This window comes from Lissotriton helveticus, chromosome 2_2 (genome assembly GCF_964261635.1).
Source record: "Lissotriton helveticus chromosome 2_2, aLisHel1.1, whole genome shotgun sequence".
Lineage (NCBI taxonomy): Eukaryota > Metazoa > Chordata > Amphibia > Caudata > Salamandridae > Lissotriton > Lissotriton helveticus.
This window is the reverse complement of record NC_136060.1, coordinates 170,264,119-170,278,161: the sequence shown is the minus strand read 5'-3', so window position 1 is coordinate 170,278,161 and position 14,043 is coordinate 170,264,119. Positions and strand designations below refer to the sequence as shown.

The window sequence follows — 14,043 nt, the reverse complement described above, 5'->3', positions numbered from 1 at the left end:
GCTCCTTTACACTCGGATTGTCTTACTTCCTATATCACTAGGTCCTTTACCGCCTCTGAAACCAATGAGCTACTTGGAAGATTTGTATTGCTCCAAGGTCAGGATTTTTTTAACCAACTTTTACAAATGGAATCTTTCACCACACTACAAATGTTTGCATTTCCATCACCAGACCATCACACAGTCCACGCTTCAAACAAAACACTTGAAGTCAAAAGGCAGTTCATAAATACATCCAGGTATAGTACAGCTATTAAGCCATTTCTAAATTTACAACATATAGTACTTTTTTTCTTTTTTTTTTTTTTAAACCTTTATTAACATCAAAAGAAGAGACAAGTCGAGGCCTACAACCAAGCCGGCCGGCCGCAATGTGCAAAGCAAGCAAAGGTCTCAAGACAAACATTACAGAATCAGTCAGCACAGAGCAGAGGCCGTACAATCGTAGAAGGGGAGAAGAAACGTAAGAATCAAAGGGCTAGGACACAGGAGTAAATAGGCTTAATTTTATAATATGGGGAAAAAGGCGCATGACAGGCTCACTTTCAATGTGGAGACATCCGATATCTCGTAACCAACCTCAACAGTTATAAGGGGGCATGGAGACGCAGTAAAGGGGGTACAAAACAATGCATTCGAGAAAATCAGGATATGTGAGACATACTCGGCCCCAGAGCATTATCCTCGTAACATGCCCGCCACCCAAAACACAACCAAGCCAAAACAGAGGGATCGGAAAAACAGTGCATCAAAACCAGCCCGTCATGATAACCTCTAGGAAACAGGGAGGAAAAGGGAAGGGGACGAAAAGGGGAGGGGGAAAAGGAAGGGAAAGGAAAGGGGAGGGAGGACAAGAAAAACGATGAAAAAAGGGGGAGGGAAGGAAATAGAAAAACTAAAGGAAGATGACACGCCGACACAGGCCCCCCGTGGCGGGAAAATAGGAGACAACAGGAGTAGTAGCACAAGTGAGGGTATGGCGATCGAGGAGAAAGGCAGCCTAGACACAGCAGGAGAATTAACGACGCCACACACCCCACCCAAAACACCCCACAGGAGGTCAGGACAGACGTGGCCTCACGAAAAAGAGATACAAAAGGGCCATAGAACTAGAAAACAAACAAAAAGTAGCACCCAACCCACCCGTCCCACCCTGCACCCCTGTAGAAGGCTATGGCCTACCCTTCAAACAGCGTGCCTGTCGCCCTAAACCAGAACCCGAAATATAGCAAGAAGAAAGAAAGAAGGAAGAACCAGAAAAAAAGAAAAAGGGAACAGAAGCGGAAAGAAGAATACAGGAGGGAGGAGCAGGATAACAATAATCAGAGTGGTCAGCCGCCGCCCTCCGCCCAACCAGACAAGCACAGCCAATAACAGACCAGGACGACACCCCATCCTGCATCACAAAACATAACGAGAAGGGGACCTTCCACCTTTACATGGTTAGAAACAATCGTGCTACCAAGTCATATACCAGAAATCCAACAGGAGTCGTACATATTACCCCCAACCCTTTCGAGCGACAAACCCCACCCACCACATGTCAATGTAAAACCAAGTACTAAATACGAGATCAGCATGTAATCGAGTAGACTGGTAACTAGCATAACTACATGGGGGGTAGATAGGTCCGAAAGGGAGCAGAAGTCCAAACAGAAAGTGTAGATGCATCAACAATCGCAGTACGAGTAATGAAAAACAGGAGTTCAATTTCACCACTGGAGCGGGCGGGGTGGTTTCTAGTAACGACACAGGCAAAGTCATCGGAGCAGGCACAGGATGCAGTCCACCAGTAGTTCCAGGCAGTAATGTCGAACAGGGCCGCGGCACAGCGTCCAAGTCCCCGGGGCCCGAACCCCGAAAAACAGGGCGCCCCAAAGTCACCGGCACACTACACGATCTTCGATCAGTGGTGGAAACACTCAAGGCAATCGAGGGGGGTGAGGCAATGGAGTCAGTGAAACAGGAGGGCGATAAGAAGAAACGGCCTCCCAAGATGGCGGCAGATCGTGGCGGACCCACCGAGACGCCCGGGGCCAAGGATGCGTGCAGGGATCTCAGGGCTACCAGGGTATCTCTGACCGTAGGCTCACGCCCACCGGATCCAATCCCCGCACAATTCGGCAACACGAGCCCGCTGCCACCGGGTGATTCTTGTTCAAGAGGGCCGGCCGCCATTTCGTGAATCAGCCCAGTCGCCGCCCACCAAGACCCCCGGAAAAACAGTTCGAAAATGTAGGACTTTACAAGCTCCGGGGGTCCCAGCAAGGGCGGCCAGATGCCAAAAGGATGTTTTCGCCCAATACGGGTCTCCGCCAGCACCGGCACCGGCGCCCCAAATAAGCGGAGTCCGGGCACCGAGGACCAGGGCCGCCGGACAAAGCAGCGGCGGGGGGAGACCCCTTCACAGAATCAGGTCCTGGGACTTCTCACCCACATCGGCCGCGCGGCCACCAGGTCAGGCCCAGATCAGGATCGCCGGGATCTTCGCACAACAGCTCCCATCACTGGTTCTCGCTCTCGGCCGGGGCCGAGAGCCGACGGATCCCACCGGCTAGGTCCCGGTCTAAGTCTCGCGGAGGCCCCGATCTCGCAGAGGCCACAACTCCGGAGCCGCTGCACATCGAGATCCCTGGGTCAGATGGTAAGTACAAACAAGTCGTTCTGTTTCCAATTCCATAAAAATGTGTCGTCCCCGGACAGGATAGAAGACAGGATAGGCAATCAGGACGGAGGGCTGCGGAGCCGAGCTAAAGGGTGACCATTACGCTCGCGAGCTAGGCTCCTCCCCCAACATATAGTACTTTAATGGTAAAGATGCAATAAAAGACACCAAAATAATTCTGATAGCTACGTGATCAGCAAGTGGCCAAACGCTAGAAATGAAGGAGAGGGAGGGGATGAGATGAGAAGATACCTACCTCAACTAACAGTTGCCACAACATAAATTAACCCCCACAGCACATACAGATGTTCAGTAACCACAAGAAATGAAACAATAAAGAAAACTGGCTCCATTGCTCAAACATGAAGCTTGAATACACCTATATCTAAACATTTATTTGCCTTGGAGGTTTTGGGAACCTCAATATCCAAGATGATGTGGTGTGAGGGATGTGGAATTCATGTTGCCTAATACCCAGAACATATTAATTGGGGCAAGGACAACAAGTGGGATAAGTAGACACAACCCGGTACAGCACAAGCTCTTTGGGTGGCAATTTTCACTACCAGAGAATGGTTATGGAGCTGAGGATTTTCCACTAGGAAGGGAAGGTGCGCTTCAATATGGATAAGATGTTAAAAATTCAATATGTTAGGGTGAGCACTTCAAAGAGTTACAGTGACCTGCACTATGTACTATGAATCCCTATGTACTTTACTTACACAAGACACAACAATGCCCATTCTCTTTCCCTGAGCATAACCACTTCTAGAGGCAATCAGTAGTGATTGCTGTCTTCTCCAAGTTCAAATCCGAAGAGAGGACACATTTAATCTGAATTGTATATAACCTGCAAATAATACTGTGTTCCCAAGTTATGTGTTGCTTTCAGGGAAACAGAAAAACAGTCTTTCGATATCGCCTGTCCAAAAGTCCAACCCTTCATGAACTACCTGAGGACTATAGCCCATGTTTTAAGGCAAACACAGGAACACTCAGAAGATGCACTGGCATCTTCCCGAGACACTTAGATGGCTTCCCACACAACTTCATTTCAACAGTCAAGTGGCCATACCCGGTCACACTGGCCCAGGAGAACTGCTGAGGATTCTTATTCCTGTTCCCTATCCAGAGGGGATTGCATCAGAGATTCCTGCTCCGTAAGTCTGAAGACCTAGTAGGCATGATTACTTACAAATGATCTGTTGTTTGACTCTTCTTAGGGACCCTTCTTGAAAGACACAGATGTACTAGACAATCCCCAGGAATCATCCAAATTCTCCAGAAGCTCGGCCCTCTCCAACACACACCCCGAAAGGCAAAAGGGACATACCATGGCTCCATGCTTACTCCCTGGTGGCATAGCAAGCTTAATACCTTCCTCACTGGAGGTCTCACCTTCCCCGAATACCCGGACGCATGAGGGTTTTACCTTTATATCCCAACTACTCCTTCCATCTTGCTGCATTGAAATACAATACTGTCTCTCCTTTCACCTACTCCCCTCCCTTAACTTTCCTGGTTCTGGCTCTTTTTGAATTCTTACAAATGCACTACCCCAAGTCATTCTCTGTTTTGTCTTGTAAGTATGCATTAGATATTAGAAGTCGGATACTTTTTGCACCTTCATTCTCTTAGGCCAAACAACTTTTTAATTAATGTTTTGTGTTGAGTAGTGCTTATGTAAATGCCTATAATGGGGCCAATGCCTCCTCTTTTGTCTTTTACTGTTACCATGACATGTTTTGTTATCTTGAAAATCATCATTAAGTAAGTGTTGCAATAAAATGAACATGTAAACTTTGATGGTGTTTTCAAGCATTTAAAAGCCTATTTTTTCCAGGAAATTCTGCAAGTTAAGAATCCTGAGGATTTAGAAGCGTTTATGCTAAAACATGGAGAAAATATTATTGACACTTTAGGAGCTGAAGTGGATCGTCTTGAAAAGGAATTGAAGGTAAGACATAACAAGAGAGAAGTATGTCAATAAAAATGTTATGTCCCACACCATTAGTAAAAGCTGGTATTTCCCCTGCATATACTTCCTTTCTGAAACATTCCCCTAACTTAATTTTAGATCATGTGACACTTTGTATATGCTAGCTATATTGCAAAGCAACAATAGATTTAGAATCACCTTTCTATGTCACATTTGGGGCACCAAGAATAAAACTGACAAAACCTGCACACTTACGGTCTTTCCGTCAGCTGCGGACCCCCCCGCCATCATAATGTGGCTGGGGATCTTTGCAGTGACGATGGCGGGCGGATAGCCCCCGCCGGGCCGTTGGTGACCACGACCGCTGGCCCGGCGTGGGCGATCCGCCCGCCATCGTAATCAGCCCCTTAGTTCTTCCTTTGAGAGAGCAAAGGACTATGATAAACATGAATTTTCACAAAATAGAAGTTCATATTAACATATTTACAGCTGGTTTTATAGTCCTAGATGTCCCCTGAAAAAGTAAAACTGGTATTTTTACTTTTAAATTGGATAGCCTGATTCCCGGAATTTAGATTGTCAAGCAAAGTCTGACTTAGGTAGAACGGTCTGCTTAGAGGACGAACATTTCAGTTTAAATAAGCCTGGGCAGGGGTCCGAGGTTTAAGACAGTATGTCCATGCTAATGTTTTATGCACACCCACAAAGGTCGAACTTTGTTGGTAATGTTCCTTGCTTTCCTTATGATGAATTCTGGCCACCTTTATCTGTGTAAGTTGACTGAGTCAAATCATGTCCTGGCAAGTTTTTTTATGTATGCCACTGAAGAGGAGTTTTATTGAAATGAAATATTGCTGCTTCAATAAAAACTGATCTGAAAGAAACAGGTTAGTATTAGATTCCTTACCTTAGAATATCCCCAGGCGTCAGTCTGGATCCGGAAACTTTTGTGTAGCAGTACCCCTGCGCGTCGGTAGGCGTCGTCTGCAGGCGTCCCCTGCGGCTCCGCGTCGTCGGCGTCGTGCGCCGTGATGACGTCGCTGGAGTATATAGACGCCGCCTCCGCGCGCTGACGTCAGTTCTTCTTTTTTCCGCGCCAGTTAGCGCAGATCCGAAGAGCAGTACTCCGGTCTTTTGACCAAGTGTTTGTAAAAATTTAATCTTTCTACGGTGCCGGTAGGATGCCTGGGTTTAAGAGCTGCGACGAGTGCGACCGCATGATGTCGGTCACCGACCACCATCGACTCTGCCTCCGGTGTCTGGGCGCGGACCACGACGTGGAGTCCTGCGTCGACTGTCGGGCCTTGACTGGAAAAGCTAGGCGGGAGCGGTCCCGCAAGCTTCTCGAGCTCCGGGTGTCGGCCCCGCGTCGAGAGCGGTCCCGGTCCGGTCGGAGGTCGAGGGAGCGGTCGAGGGAACGATCGCGGAGCCGCCATGGGCGCTCCGGGAGTCGCCACCATTCCTCCGGCTCGTCAGGTAAGCACAAGAAGTCGGGGCGTCGCCATCGCACCCCCGACTCCCCCCGACGCCCGCGTAATGCGGCCGGGGGCTCGGGTGACCCCACCCCCGCGGCCCCGCGTGGGTCGCCGACGCCGTCTACCCCATACCCGTCGGTCCCTGGGGAAGGCGCGTCGCGTGAGGAGATCGAGGCCTTCCTCATTGCTATGAGGGCGAGGTCTTCTCCGGCGGGGCCTTCGGCGCCTGCGGGCCCGTCGGTCCCGTCTGGGGGCCCAAGCGGTTCGGGTGCTCCTGCCCCGGCGCCGCCGGCGGCTCCGGCCCCGGCGCCGCTGGTTCCCTCTGGTTCGTCGCCGGCTGGTCTCCCGGCCTCTCCGGCGTCGGTTCCTGTGGGCCAACCCGTGGTACCGCCCCCGCGTGGTGCAGCGACTCCGCCGTCGGCTCCGGCCGGCGTCGGGTCCCCGGCACCGACGCCGCGCGGCGCCACCCCCCTTTCCTCCCCGACTCCGGACGCGGAGTCGGACCGGCGTCGGCCGACGCCGGATCTGACGCCGATGGGGCCCGTTGACCCCGACGTCTATATCGTCGACCCGGAATATGGGTATGATGACGATGAGTATGGAGAGGGTTGGGAGGGGTCTGAGGACCCTCTATCCCGTGCCTGCCAGTATGATGTGGACTGGGTAGGTGATCTGGGTGATGCCAGTGGCCTGGACGAGTCGCCCAACCCTGGGTTTGTCTCTCCGTCCCCTGTGGCGTCTGAGGCAGGTGCTGCCTATTCGGTGGTCCTGATGAGGGCTGCCAAGGCCTTGCACCTTGAGCTCCCCGTCGCGAAGGTCAAGCCGAACATTCTGACCGAAGTGTTTAAACCGCAGTCATGCCCCCAGGAGCCTCTGCTGCCGTTTAATGAGGCCCTGTCGGATGTCCTTTTGGGCACCTGGTCCAGGCCCGCTTCTGGTGCGCCGGTTGACCGGAATGTCGCGAGGCGTCACCGTCCATGCTCGGACGACCCTGCCTTTTTATCCACCCATCCCTCCCCGGAGAGTCTGGTGATCCAGGCCTCCACTTCGCAGTCCGCATTTCCGTCGGCTCCGCCCGATAGGGAATCAAAGCGGTATGACCAATTTGGTAAAAAGGTCTTTTCCTCTTTGAGCGCTGGACTGCGGTCTTGTAATACCGCGTGCCTCTTGGGCCGCTACACCCACTCCCTGTGGGATACGGTCGAGGAGTGTCTGCCGCAATGTCCCCAGGAGGTGCGGGACAAGCTCACACGGGCCTTAGTTGAAGGCCGGGATGCGGCGCGGTACTCGATCCGTTGTGGTCTCGACACGACCGACTCGTTGGGACGGGCGATGTCCACAACGGTGGCGATTCGTCGCCATGCTTGGCTGAGATCTGCCAACTTCTCGCCAGACGTCCAAAATTCACTCATGGACATGCCATTTGATGGCAGTCGCCTGTTTGGTGACAAAGCGGACCACGCGCTGGAGCGCTTCAAGGACTCCAGGGTCACGGCCAAGTCCTTGGGTCTTTCGACCCAGCGCCAGCAGACGGGTTCGTTTCGGCCCTTTCGTGGCCAAGGGAGGGGAGGTCCCACACGTGCTGCCAGCCACGCGACGCAGAACGCTCCCCAGCGCGGTGGCGGCCGTGGTTTCCGCCGTGGTGGCGGTAGAGGCCAGCGGCGTGGTCAGTCCACGCCTCCCTCCGCTGCTGCATCCAAGCCTTCCTAGTCCGAGCTTTCGGGCTCACGTGACGCCAGTGGGTGGCAGGGTTCGCCATCACCACTCCCGCTGGCGCGCGATAACATCGGACAGGTGGGTGCTGCAGCTTGTCCGAAGGGGCTATGCCCTCCCCTTCGAGTCCACTCCTCCAGCCATGCCACCGCAGAACCACCGTGTGTCGGGGGACCACTTGACACTTCTGCAGGAGGAAGTTACGGCCCTCTTGGCCAAGGGGGCCATCGAGCGCGTTCCTGGGCCAGAAGTAGGGTGTGGTTGCTACTCCCACTACTTTCTGGTACCCAAGAAGGACAAGGGAGGCCTGCGTCCTATCTTGGATCTACGGAACGTCAACGGCTTCCTCCGGAAGGAGAAGTTCAAGATGTTGACTTTGGCTCAGGTCTTGGCTGCTCTAGACCCACAAGACTGGATGGTAGCGTTGGACTTGCAGGATGCGTATTTTCACATCCCCGTCCTGCCGGCCCACCGGCGTTACCTGCGGTTCACGGTAGGCCACGAGCACTTTCAGTTTATCGTGCTCCCATTCGGCCTTACCAGCGCCCCACGGGTGTTCACGAAAGTGATGGCGGTGGTCGCAGCTCATCTGCGCCGGTTAGGGGTTTCAGTCTTCCCCTACCTCGACGACTGGCTGTTGAAGGCGGGCTCGCCCCAGACAGTCGTCCACCACCTTCAGATGACGGCAGACCTCCTGCACGAGCTGGGGTTTTCCATCAATGTGCCGAAATCACACCTGTGTCCCTCTCAAAAGCTCCTTTTCATCGGAGCGGTTCTCGACTCGGCGCAGTTTCGGGTTTATCCTCCGGAACGGCGAGTCCGGGATATTCAGGCTCTGATTCCCATCTTTCAGCCGTTATCCCGGGTTTCGGTCAGGTTGACGCTGCGGCTTCTGGGGCTGATGGCCTCCTGCATCCTTCTGGTGCATCACGCCAGGTGGCGGATGCGGGCTCTGCAGTGGGACCTGAAGTTTCAGTGGGCCCAGCATCAGGGCAACCTATCCGACCATGTCCTGATCTCGGAGGGCACTGCGAGACAGTTGCAGTGGTGGCTTACGGACCGCGATTGGGTCAGGGGCAGATCCCTCTCCCTTCCCCAACCGGAGCACGTGGTTGTGACGGACGCGTCCCTCCAAGGCTGGGGTGGCCACTTGGGAGAGGCGGAGATCAGAGGCCTCTGGTCTCCGGCGGAATCCCGGCTCCATATCAACATGTTGGAGCTGCGGGCGATTCGCCTAGCACTGAAGGCATTCCTCCCCTTTGTCAACGGGAGTGTGGTGCAGGTGTTCACGGACAACACCACCGCCATGTGGTACTGCAACAAACAGGGCGGTGTGGGGTCGTGGACCCTTTGCCAGGAGGCTCTGCGCCTCTGGCAATGGCTGGAACGTCAGGGCGTGACTCTGACGGTTCAACACCTGGCAGGTTCTCTGAACGCCAGGGCGGACGAACTCAGCCGTCGGTGCTCGGTGGATCACGAATGGCGTCTGAACTCGGATGTGGCGAGAGGCCTCTTTCAGCAATGGGGAGAGCCTTGGTTAGATCTATTCGCCACAGAAGAGAACGCGCAATGTCATCAGTTCTGCGCGTTGGAGTTTCCAAGACGGCACTCGCTCGGCGACGCCTTTCGGCGCGAGTGGAGTTGCGGTCTGTTGTACGCCTTTCCGCCTATACCACTTCTGCCCAGAGTGCTGAAGAAGATCAGGCGCGACCGGGCCCAAGTTATCCTTGTGGCTCCGGACTGGGCTCGAAGGTACTGGTATCCCGAGCTACTCAGCATGACAGTCGGTCCCTCGATCCGCCTGCCCCTTCAGGAGGACCTTCTGTCGCAGCAGCAGGGGACGGTCCTCCACCCGAACCTGTCCAGTCTCCACCTCCATGCGTGGAGATTGAGCGGCGACAGTTGAGGCCATTTGACTTGCCTCCTGAAGTCTGTGATGTCATTCTGGCAGCCAGGCGTCCCTCCACAAAGTCGGTATACGCCTGCCGGTGGAACAGATTTGTGGCATGGTGCACAGCAAAGGCTGTGGATCCCCTTTCTGCCCCTCTGTCTGAGGTTCTCCTCTTCCTCCTTTCCCTTGCCCAGCAGGGCTCTGCTCTGGGCACTATCAAGGGCTATCTTTCTGCCCTTTCCGCCTTCTTGAGGCTACCTGATCAGCCATCTTTGTTCAAGTCCCCTATTGTGTTAAGATTCTTGAAGGGCATCACGCACATGTATCCTCCAACTCCGTTCGTGATGCCTCAGTGGGACTTGAACTTGGTTTTGACTTTCCTGATGTGCGCTCCCTTTGAGCCCCTTCATTCCTGTCCTCTCCGTCTTCTCACCTTAAAGACGGCCTTCCTGGTAGCCATCACCTCTGCCAGGAGAGTGAGTGAGCTCCAGGCTCTTTCTATTCAACCTCCTTTCTTGTCTGTTCATCCTGATAAGGTGGTTCTTCGGACTAGACCTTCTTTCCTGCCCAAGGTAGTCTCTGCTTTTCACATTGGGCAGTCCATCACCTTGCCCTCCTTCTTCCCGCCTCCGCATCCTTCAAAGGATGAAGAGCGGCTCCATCGTCTGGACCCAAAACGTGCGCTTTCATTCTATATGGATCGCACACGCCAGTTCCGGGTGGATGACCAACTGTTTGTTGGCTACGTGGGTGAGAAGAAGGGAAGGGCGGTACAGAAACGGACCATCTCTCGGTGGGTCGTCCTGTGCATCAAAGCATGCTACTCTTTGGCTCGGAAGGAGCCTCCTGTTGGGCTGAGGGCCCATTCCACTCGGGCCACGGCGGCTACTACTGCCCTGGGCCGGGGAGTCCCTTTGCAGGACATTTGCCAGGCGGCCACGTGGGCCTCGCTGCACACCTTTGCGAGGCACTACTGCCTGGACAGTCAAGTCCGGAGGGATGGCTTCTTTGGCCGTTCGGTCCTCCAGGACTTTCTGGTGTAGGTTGTATTGGTTCGCAGACCCACCACCGGGGTTGGTATTGCTGGGGTATCTATTCTAAGGTAAGGAATCTAATACTAACCTGTTTCTTTCAGATGAACAAGTTACTTACCTTCGGTAACGGTATATCTGTAAGAAACAGTAGTTAGTATTAGATTCCTTACCGCCCCTCCCATCCTCCCCGTTCTGCGAACTGATACCTAGGGTTAAGGACATCCCTTTCAGGGCCCTAGTTTTCAATGGCACCAGTGTTGGTTCTCACATGGCTCTGCGTGTTCTGGCGCGGAAAAGCTGTGTGCAAAGAACTGACGTCAGCGCGCGGAGGCGGCGTCTATATACTCCAGCGACGTCATCACGGCGCACGACGCCGACGACGCGGAGCCGCAGGGTACGCCTGCAGACGACGCCTACCGACGCGCAGGGGTACTGCTACGCAAAAGTTTCCGGATCCAGACTGACGCCTGGGGATATTCTAAGGTAAGGAATCTAATACTAACTACTGTTTCTTACAGATATACCGTTACCGAAGGTAAGTAACTTGTTCGTTAGTGCCATGGCTAGTGTCATCTATTGGAATAACTGTGGCCAATTGGTAAGATCATGCTAAAGGAAGGCATTTCTGTTTCTTCTGTTGACTTGAATCGGCTGTGGCCTCTGAAGCTTTTTAGCATTTGAAAAATCATGGCCAACTCTGCAGTATCTTGGCACCTGGTTCAGCACTAAAACACAATTAAGCCCCTTGATGTTTCATCGCAGCAGACAGACTGGCTTGGAGAGGACCACGGCCAACATTGGTAGTCTATAGATGTACACTGCTGCAGACATGTGGGTGAAGGGTCCATTGCCACCACAGGAAATGGTGACCATAGCTAGCAGAAATATGCAAGCACGAAAGTAACTTATCCGAAATACTTGAGTAGCTCACTTGGTGTTTGTTGCCGCACCCAGAACAATGGCCAACAAGCACCCCGTAGAGCACATGAAGTTCAGAAGAACTTCTCTGCTCACAACTTTTAAATCTTATAGATTAGACTCAGGATAAAGACCAATCATAGTTAATGACAAACCATTGTGTTTCATCAATACCACCTGATTAGATTATCAGGCAAGCACAGCCTTACTGTGCAATGTCAGCAGCGCAGTGGCAAGAGACATGTTAGTGTAAAGTGCACCACGCAGGTGTCCTCAACTCAGTCCTGTCTAGCGACCCTGCATCATCTGACACCACTCTGCTACACTAGGTGAGCAGGTTTCTTCAATCCTTTAGCAGAACGATTAACGAAATAGCAATCACCACTAATAAGACAGATTATGTTATATTATACTATGTGATGTTATGTTACGTTATCTTATGTTAGTGATTTTGTAAGGCACAGAAAATACTCCAGGGAGTCCTGGTGCAATGAGCGGAGAGGGAATAGAAAGGAGCAGCAGGAGCCTGCAATAAATATTTACAGACAGAGGTTAACTTCTAAGATCAGTATTAAGGTTTTCCCTGAGCTTGGAGGGACAAATTACAGATTTCAGTGGGAGGAGAAAATCGTTCTGTAGTTTAGCAGCCAAGTAAGAAACAGACCGGCCCTCCATCTGAGACTTCGCAATGGGAGGAACAGCCAGTCTCTTGGAATAGGCAAAGTGAAGGGAATGAGAAGAATGGTTAAGATTGAGCTTCTGCCACTCGTAAGTTGGCTGTGAGAGGAAGGAACCACTTCAGTGCAAGGTTGCGGTTGGTAATTTCAGTTAGTCTCTGAAGAATGGAATAAGAGATTGTGTCAAAGGCCAGTAAGAGGTTTAAGACTGTAAGGGCTGCAGAGTGCTCTTGAGCTAGCATACATCTGAGGTTATCTACTACAACGGTGACCACAGTTTCAGTACTGTGGAAGCCAGATTGTGAAAAATCAAGTTATTTGTTCTCCTTTAAATAGAGAACTGAATATTGATTTTCTGTTGCTTGGATTTGGAGAAAGGGGAATGGAGTGATAATTTTCTAGAACTTCGTGGTCAGCTCAGGATTTCTCCAAGTAAGGGCGTGATGTGGGCGTGTTTCTGAGCTGTAGCCTCACCCATAGAGAGATTACAGTTGTGATGCTGGAAAAACATAATCTCTGGGGCTGAGGCTTGAATGGGGGTGGATGGTAGGGTTAGAAGGGTTAAATTGTGAACCTGACCTAATGGATTTAAGAATGGTGTGAACCTCTGTATGGTATAATGCTTTTGAATTGGGGAAGGACTGCCTGGGGGCTCTGCATCAGCAGTTGCAAGAACCAAATCTGATTGCGAAGGGAAGTTAGCATGGATCATTTTGATTTTAGAGCGGAAGAACTGAGACTGGTCTTGACAGAGATTTCAGGAGGGCGAAATGGAGGAGTTGCATACCTGATAAGAGAGTAGTTATTTTATCCAGTATTGGGGTATCTTTCATAGATTCACATGCCTGAATCATTCCCCGTCGCCGAGGCGGGAGTCCCACCGTAATAAAATATACAATAGCAGTGCCTTAGAAAATTATTTGTAGTAGGCTGAAAGACTATAGGCCCAACAAGGCCCAAAACTTAGCAGCCTATCTACCTCATTATATAAAAAGAACTGAAAAAGAAGTTCCAACCAATCAGCTGTCAGCACCCTCTAGAACCTTCCCAGCAGAGGCAGTTCTCCTCAGATTTTCACTGCACGTCGTGTGGAAGGGAGTCTCCCAGAGTGCCTACTCAGTTTTCTACCTGTTCCTTCATAATGTCTGAAAAGAAAGCCCTTTTTAAGGCCTGCAGGACCTGTAATAAAAAGAGGGTCCATGTGGATGATCAGCACTCTGACTGCATCTACTGTCTACATCCCTCTCACATTGTGAAGGATTGCAGGATTTGCCGCACCTTCCCTGCCAAAACTATCAGGGACAGGGAGGCAAGGGTTCTTTTATGGCTAAAATCATCTTCTACAGATGATGACAGAGCTTCTACTTCAAGCAAAAGAGCCAGATCCAAAGATAGCTCTTGTCCTGAGTGGAAAAAACATCACAAATCCTCTCATAGAGCTACAGAACCCGCAAGGAGGTCATCGTCTCTTCCCCTTAGATCTCCATCAACTCCAACCTCAGGATCTTCAACAAAAACTGTGAGTACAGCCCAGACAAAAACTGTTGCTCTGGTGTCTTCTCACACGGTATCTGGGACTTCTACCACCTCAAGCTCTTCTGCTACGGTGTCTACTTCTTCTATCACCTCACCTATTGTGTCAGCGAAGGTTTCCTCAAAGAAATCTTCTGGGGCTAAGGACATTTCTTCTATTTCCTCTAAAACATCGTCGACGACTGTTCCAACGACGAC

At 51.7% G+C, this 14,043-nt stretch overlaps 1 protein-coding gene across 2 annotated transcripts in view; it reads left to right on the top strand.

The window, feature by feature from the left end:
* SLC30A9 (solute carrier family 30 member 9) overlaps window positions 1–14,043 on the top strand; it is a 680,727-nt gene that overhangs the window by 640,904 nt on the left and 25,780 nt on the right. For both annotated transcript variants that reach the window (XM_078678253.1, XM_078678252.1), the window contains exon 17: window positions 4,509–4,622. In XM_078678253.1, the coding sequence (XP_078534379.1) occupies window positions 4,509–4,622 (114 nt within the window). The remainder of the gene's footprint in view (window positions 1–4,508; window positions 4,623–14,043) is intronic.